This window comes from Cebidichthys violaceus, unplaced genomic scaffold (assembly GCF_023349555.1).
Source record: "Cebidichthys violaceus isolate CVI_PGR_0920_01 unplaced genomic scaffold, fCebVio1.0.p SCAF_142, whole genome shotgun sequence".
Classification (NCBI taxonomy): domain Eukaryota; kingdom Metazoa; phylum Chordata; class Actinopteri; order Perciformes; family Stichaeidae; genus Cebidichthys; species Cebidichthys violaceus.
The window spans coordinates 154,164-162,500 of record NW_027176310.1 but is presented as its reverse complement, the minus strand read 5'-3'; the positions used below and the strand labels follow the sequence as shown (position 1 = coordinate 162,500).

Below are 8,337 nucleotides of genomic sequence, written 5' to 3'. Positions count from 1 at the left end.
AGAGCTAACGGAGCTAATAAAGGCAGCTGTGTGTTATTATCATCTGTCTATTTGTGTGTGTGTGTGTGTGTGTGTGTGTGTCAGTGTCAGTGTCAGAGGTTATGGATGAGCTTTTGTGCGCATCATTATTCCTAATAATAGGTTTCTGCACTGTGTGTGTGTGTGTGTGTGTGTGTGTGTGTGTGTGTGTGTGTGTGTGTGTGTGTGTGTGTGTGTGTGTGAGAGACACCCTTGAAAAGGCAGCAGACTGCATCTTAAAAATCAATCATTTCTTTATTTAAATCTCGATTTAATGAAGTAAAAAGTTAAAATCTCGAGCTATGATTCAAACAAACTGTAGGAGTGAATTATTGATGAGACCTGTTAATGAATGTAGTGTATTAATTGATTAGTTGATTTAACATGCTCCTCCCCTTTCTCTCAGGTGTAAGGCGGTGATTGACAGCCGAGGACAGCGAATCAGCTGCAGCCATTTTGTTGTGGAGGATGGCTTTGTGGGGGCGGATTGTAAGAGACTGGCCACGCCCACCAGGTCAGGACCTGTCAATCATCATCAAAGCAGCAACCTCACACCCCCAACAAACATAATAACCTGTCTCTCTCTGTCTGTCTGACTGTCTGTCTGTCTATCTGCCTGTCTCTCTGTCTCTCTCTCTGTCTGTCTGACTGTCTGTCTGTCTATCTGTCTCTCTGTCTGTCTGTCTCTCTCTCTGTCTGTCTGACTGTCTGTCTGTCTATCTGTCTCTCTGTCTGTCTGTCTCTCTTTCTGTCTCTCTGTCTGTCTATCTGTCTCTCTGTCTGTCTGTCTGTCTATCTGTCTCTCTGTCTGTCTATCTGTCTCTCTCTCTGTCTGTCTGACTGTCTGTCTGTCTATCTGTCTCTCTGTCTCTCTGTCTGTCTGTCTCTCTTTCTGTCTCTCTGTCTGTCTCTCTTCAGGTTTCTCTCCAGAGCTGTTCTGATAACTGATGGCTCTATTCTGCCCAGTAACTCTGACCAACAGGTAAATCATTTTCATAAAACATTGTAATTTGTTTATTTTATCTATTAGTTTGATGTTCTGTTCGCTCTTTATTATTATTATTATTATTATTATTATTATTATTATTATCATTAGTATCTGTATTATTATCATTAGTATCTTTATTAGTATCATTAGTATCTTTATTATTATCATTAGTATCTTTATTAGTATCATTAGTATCTGTATTAGTATCATTAGTATCTTTATTATTATCATTAGTATCTGTATTATTATCATTAGTATCTTTATTAGTATCATTAGTATCTTTATTATTATCATTAGTATCTTTATTATTATCATTAGTATCTTTATTAGTATCATTAGTATCTTTATTATTATCATTAGTATCTTTATTAGTATCTGTATTATTATCATTAGTATCTTTATTATTATCATTAGTATCTTTATTAGTACCATTAGTATCTTTAGTAGTGTCATTAGTATCTTTATTATTATCATTAGTATCTTTAGTAGTATCATTAGTATCTTTATTATTATCATTAGTATCTTTATTAGTATCTGTATTATTATCATTAGTATCTTTATTAATATCATTAGTATCTTTATTAGTATCATTAGTATCTGTATTATTATCATTAGTATCTGTATTATTATCATTAGTATCTTTATTAGTACCATTAGTATCTTTAGTAGTATCATTAGTATCTGTATTATTATCATTAGTATCTTTATTATTATCATTAGTATCTTTATTAGTACCATTAGTATCTTTAGTAGTATCATTAGTATCTGTATTAGTATCATTAGTATCTGTATTATTATCATTAGTATCTTTATTATTATCATTAGTATCTTTATTAGTATCATTAGTATCTTTATTAGTATCATTAGTATCTGTATTAGTATCATTAGTATCTGTATTAGTATCATCAGTATCTGTATTAGTATCATTAATATCTTTATTATTATCATTAGTATCTTTATTATTATCATTAGTATCTTTATTAGTATCATTAGTATCTGTATTAGTATCATTAGTATCTGTATTAGTATCATTAGTATCTGTATTAGTATCATTAGTATCTTTATTATTATTTGGTTATAAATTGTAATTGGGAAGGTTGAATGGCAGTTTTCCCCTGAATTTGACGTCAGGTAGACTTCAGGTGGACTTCAGGTAGACTTCAGGTAGACTTCAGGTAAACTTCAGGTAGACTTCAGGTGGACTTCAGGTAGACTTCAGGTGAACTTCAGGTAGACTTCAGGTGGACTTCAGGTAAACTTCAGGTAGACTTCAGGTAGACTTCAGGTAGACTTCAGGTAAACTTCAGGTAGACTTCAGGTGGACTTCAGGTGAACTTCAGGTGAACTTCAGGTAGACTTCAGGTACACTTCAGGTAGACTTCAGGTGAACTTCAGGTAAACTTCAGGTAGACTTCAGGTAGACTTCAGGTTAACTTTGGTACAATCTAGAAGCTTCAGGTCAGAGGTCACTGTGACCTCCAGCCCCAGTGCATTATGGGATTGATGTTAATGAATATCAGAGAAGTGAGGAAAAGGATCAGAAAGAAAGTCAGAGATGAACACTCAAATATATTTTAGAGTCAATTACTGAAGAAAATCAGAAACCCAAATTCATCCGCCTACACACACACACACACACACACACTAATTAGGTGTGAGTTAAATATTGAAATATTGAATTAAGTTTGGTCAGAGAATTATGATGCCTCATAGATCTTCTGCTGTGTGTGTGTGTGTGTGTGTGTGTGTGTGTGTGTGTGTGTGTGTGTGTGTGTGTGTGAGACTGTGTGTTAGCCTGCAGTGTTCAGTAATAAGATGAAACTAATCTGCTCTTCAACACTCTGAGGAGGTTCTTCATTAACGACCGGTGTCTGTCTGTCTGTCTGTCTGCCGTCAGGTCTCCATGGTAACGGTTCCTCCAATAGCAGCAGGGGGTCCGACGGTGAAGATGGTGGAGCTCTGTCCGTCCACCATGACCTGCATGCCGGGAACACGTGAGGCTTAGATATCTCCTCTAATGTTTTTACTTTCTTTATATCTGTTCAGTTGTTAAATAACACCAAGATTAAAATATATGAAAGATTGAAACGAACGTCTGAAAACCCTCCAGCGTCCTTGAGAAAACTGATGGAAACAGAAACCCTGATTAATGACCAACACACACACACACACACACACACACACACACACACACACACACACACACACACACACACACACACACACACACACACACACACACACTGTGTGTGTGTGTGTGTGTGTGTGTGTGTGTGTGTGTGTGTGTGTGTGTGTTCCGCCTGTCAAACCACCATCATCATCTTCTTCTCCTGATGCTGTCGTGTGATTGGTTACTGAGTCAGTGGGCCTGAACGCCTTTAAAACAAAACACCATTTATCTGAACACACACACTCTGAGGTGTGTGTGTGTGTGTGTTCTGAAGATTCTAAAATGAAAAAAAAGTATTTTTAAGGCAGTGAGTAATTAGTCAGGTTTTGATGAACTGAGTCAGTTTGTGTTCATTTTGTCAGATACGTGTATTCATTTTACTATTTTAATATTGACCTGGTTCTGAAAAATAATGACGTCACCTCTTTAGAGCATAACATTAAATATAATATATAAAAATATGATTATATGTAAATTCATTGAACATAAATAGTGGTTGGTTTTCTCAAAGTGTAGAAGTACCACCAACAATGACTTTAGTGTTAGCTTATCAACCACCAACAATGACTTTAGTGTTAGCTTATCAACCACCAACAATGACTTTAGTGTTAGCTTATCAACCACCAACAATCACTTGAGTGTTAGCTTATCAACCACCAACAATCACTTGAGTGTTAGCTTATCAACCACCAACAATCACTTTAGTGTTAGCTTATCAACCACCAACAATCACTTTAGTGTTAGCTTATCAACCACCAACAATGACTTGAGTGTTAGCTTATCAACCACCAACAATCACTTTAGTGTTAGCTTATCAACCACCAACAATCACTCTAGTGTTAGCTTATCAACCACCAACAATGACTTTAGTGTTAGCTTATCAACCACCAACAATCACTTGAGTGTTAGCTTATCAACCACCAACAATGACTTTAGTGTTAGCTTATCAACCACCAACAATGACTTTAGTGTTAGCTTATCAACCACCAACAATCACTTGAGTGTTAGCTTATCAACCACCAACAATCACTTGAGTGTTAGCTTATCAACCACCAACAATCACTCTAGTGTTAGCTTATCAACCACCAACAATGACTTTAGTGTTAGCTTATCAACCACCAACAATGACTTTAGTGTTAGCTTATCAACCACCAACAATCACTCTAGTGTTAGCTTATCAACCACCAACAATCACTGGAGTGTTAGCTTATCAACCACCAACAATCACTTGAGTGTTAGCTTATCAACCACCAACAATCACTCTAGTGTTAGCTTATCAACCACCAACAATCACTCTAGTGTTAGCTTATCAACCACCAACAATCACTTGAGTGTTAGCTTATCAACCACCAACAATGACTTTAGTGTTAGCTTATCAACCACCAACAATCACTCTAGTGTTAGCTTATCAACCACCAACAATCACTTGAGTGTTAGCTTATCAACCACCAACAGTCACTCTAGTGTTAGCTTATCAACCACCAACAATTATACAACTTATTGAGACTTTGTTTCCCATCTGTATGTAGATTTGGTTCATCTCACCTGTCAGTCAGTTGGCTCTGCCTTCGAGGACCTGTCACCGGTGGTTACCAGGATGTTCCGCACGCCACAGTCACATGACCAAGGTAACACACACACACACAGATGGAGAATCTACAACGTTAGCTTAGCATCGATTATCAGAACTCCTTCCAGAAAACAAGCATTTTAAAAGTTGTTAACTTCATAAATCAGTCTTAAATCTGTTTCTTGCTATTGACTCAAAGCAAAGTTGGTTATTTCCGGGGTTCATGTTGCTATAATGATAATATTATAATATATAATAATTTAATAATAAACAAACTAAAAGGAGACGGAAACTTTGTCTTTTCTCTGACCTCCTTTCTCTTTCTTTAATTCATTCATCATGTTCTTCTTCTCTGCTTTTAATTATAACATGAACAACCTGCAGGAACACACACACACACACACACACACACACACACACACACACACAGGATGGATGGATGCAGGTATAAAGAGATTCATCACAGCTGATGGAGGAGGAGAGAAGTTTCTGTTTAACTGCAGCTTCAGCTTCTTTTGTCTTCAACATTTACACTATAATTATTATAATTATCTTCATTATTATTATTTTATTAAAAGAGAAAAATGAAAAATGGTTTCGTCCCTGAAGACGGTCGTTCAGACTTGAGTCCCCAAAAGGAGCATAAACGTGTTTGTGTGTGTATGTTAATCTGACTCTTCATCAGCTGTTTGTCTTTAAGTTAACAAAATAAAAGCTCTGATGGGATCTCAATATTTAACAATATCACCTCCTCCTTCTCGTCCTCATTCTCTTCCTCATCCTCCTGTTCTTCCTTCCGTTATATGTACTTGTATGTACTTGTATGTCTCGTCTCTGATGTATAACTGTGTTGTCTAATACTTTAAGTTAAAGGTATACAGCGGAGCTAAAACCTTTATTATCACTGTTACCTGTCTGTCTGCAGAAAAGAACCCGTCTGTCCTCTGGTGTTTGTATTTCAACATGGCCGACGGTTCGGAGGTCAAAGGTCACGACCTCCCGTCCAACGTGTTCGTGACCTTTGGACCTGACGGAGCTCTGAGTCACGAACACGCCGTCACTCAGGTGAGAGCAGCTGATTGGCTCGTTAGCGTTATTAGCATTAAGCTAACCGGACGTTAGCGTTGTATCAACCTGTTCTGATCATTAATAATGTATTTGTTATGAAGAATCATCTATGTACTAATACATGACTCCATTTATATTTACTTATTGATTTATATATTAATCATTTTTAATTATTTATTTATTTGTCTTGACCTTAATGAATGCAAACGGTAAAAATAAATTTGAATAACAAATATACAGTTGTGGTCAAAAGTTTACATACACTTGTAAAGAACATAATGTCATGGCTCTCTTGAGTTTCCAGTTATTTCTACAACTCTGATTTTTCTCTGATAGAGTGATTGGAACAGATACTTCTTTGTCACAAAAAACATTCATGAAGTTTGGTTCTTTCATGACTTTATTATGGGTTAACAGAAAAAGTGATCAAATCTGCTGGGTCAAAAATATACATACAGCAGTGCTAATATTTGGTTACATGTCCCTTGGCCATTTTCACTTCAATTAGGCGCTTTTGGTAGCCATCCACAAGCTTCTGGCAAGCTTCTCGTTGAATCTTTGACCACTCCTCTTGACAGAATTGGTGCAGTTCAGTTAAATTTGATGGCTTTCTGACATGGACTTGTTTCTTCAGCATTGTCCACATGTTCTCAATGGGATTTTAAGTCAGGACTTTGGGAAGGCCATTCTAAAACCCTAATTCTAGCCTGATTTAGCCATTCCATTACCACTTTTGATGTGTGTTTGGGGTCATTGTCCTGTTGGAACACCCAACTGCGCCCAAGACCCAACCTTCGGGCTGATGATTTTAGGTTATCTTGAAGAATTTGAAGGTAATCCTCCTTCTTCATTATCCCATTTACTCTCTGTAAAGCACCAGTTCCATTGGCAGCAAAACAGCCCCACAGCATAATACTACCACCACCGTGCTTGACGGTAGGCATGGTGTTCTTGGGGTTAAAGGCCTCACCTTTTCTCCTCCAAACATATTGCTGGGCACTGTGGCCAAACAGCTCGATTTTTGTTTCGTCTGACCACAGAACTTTCCTCCAGAAGGTCTTATCTTTGTCCATGTGATCAGCAGCAAACTTCAGTCGAGCCTTAAGGTGCCACTTTTGGAGCAAGGGCTTCCTTCTTGCACGGCAGCCTCTCAGTCCATGGAGATGCAAAACACGCTTGACTGTGGACACTGACACCTGTGTTCCAGCAGCTTCTAATTCTTGGCAGATCTGCTTTTTGGTGGTTCTCGGTTGACTCTTCACCCTCCTGACCAATTTTCTCTCAGCAGCAGGTGATAGCTTGCGTTTTCTTCCTGATCGTGGCAGTGACAAAACAGTGCCATGCACTTTATACTTACAAACAATAGTTTGCACTGTTGCTCTTGGGACCTGCAGCTGCTTTGAAATGGCTCCAAGTGCCTTTCCTGACTTGTTCAAGTCAATGATTCGCTTTTTCAGATCCATGCTGAGCTCCTTTGACTTTCCCATTGTAGCGTTTGTGGGCGTTTGTATCCAATGAGCCCTATTTAAATGGCCTCAGAGAAGTCACCAGTTGTAGTCACTCATAATCACTCACAAGAAGTTAAGAGGCCATGCTATGAAGCTCATTTCATTGACACAACTTTTGGTGACTTCAAGAAGTCACCAAAATTGCTAATTCATGTTGCTGTATGTATATTTTTGACCCAGCAGATTTGATCACTTTTTCTGTTAACCCATAATAAAGTCATGAAAGAACCAAACTTCATGAATGTTTTTTGTGACAAAGAAGTATCTGTTCCAATCACTCTATCAGAGAAAAATCAGAGTTGTAGAAATAACTGGAAACTCAAGAGAGCCATGACATTATGTTCTTTACAAGTGTATGTAAACTTTTGACCACAACTGTATATATTGTGGTATTTATCGACCTATCAATATAAAAAACATATATTATAACAGAGATATATAATAAAACATAATTCATATTTCAGGCCGAGTCGATCTTTAAGAAGATTCTTCCTGAAGAAGATTTCTGTCCTCCGGCTCCGAACCCTGAAGACATCATCTATGATGGAGAGAACACCTCCTCTACGGGGGAGGAGGAGGAGGGAGGAGAGAAGGAGGGAGAGGAGGAAGAAGTGAAACAGGAGGAGGAGGCTCAGGGGGAGCAGAGCCTTCAGACGGAGGAGTAACGTGTTCGTCTACAAACCTCCTGCAGTGCATTGTGGGTCAAAGATGCCTTCATTTGTTGTTTAAATTTTGTATCATATTTTATCATTTTGTTATCTGTCTTTCTGTCTTATTTAAAATATAAACAGTTTGTTCTGTTCTGTGGAAACAATAAAGTTTCAACGTTCAAACTGTCGTCAGTTTATTCAACAAAACCCAAAATACCAAAAAGACCGAAAAGAAGAAAAATAATTAAGTCAGTTTTCATATAAACATCGAACATAAAGTTCTGGCGTTAGTGTTTGGTAGATTACTTCTTTGTAATAAATGTTTAACCGTTAGTCTGTTTACTTCTTTTAAACGGAGCCTCATT

At 37.5% G+C, this 8,337-nt stretch overlaps 1 protein-coding gene across 1 annotated transcript in view; it reads left to right on the top strand.

Moving 5' to 3' along the window:
• The window catches only part of chm (CHM Rab escort protein), a 23,598-nt gene extending 15,443 nt beyond the window's left edge, over positions 1 to 8,155 (top strand). The window contains exons 12-17 of the mRNA XM_068709318.1: positions 425 to 532; positions 937 to 1,000; positions 2,904 to 3,000; positions 4,706 to 4,804; positions 5,672 to 5,811; positions 7,787 to 8,155. Of these exons, the coding sequence (XP_068565419.1) occupies positions 425 to 532; positions 937 to 1,000; positions 2,904 to 3,000; positions 4,706 to 4,804; positions 5,672 to 5,811; positions 7,787 to 7,987 (709 nt within the window). The 3' untranslated portion in view covers positions 7,988 to 8,155. The remainder of the gene's footprint in view (positions 1 to 424; positions 533 to 936; positions 1,001 to 2,903; positions 3,001 to 4,705; positions 4,805 to 5,671; positions 5,812 to 7,786) is intronic.
• The last annotated feature ends 182 nt before the right edge of the window (positions 8,156 to 8,337 follow it).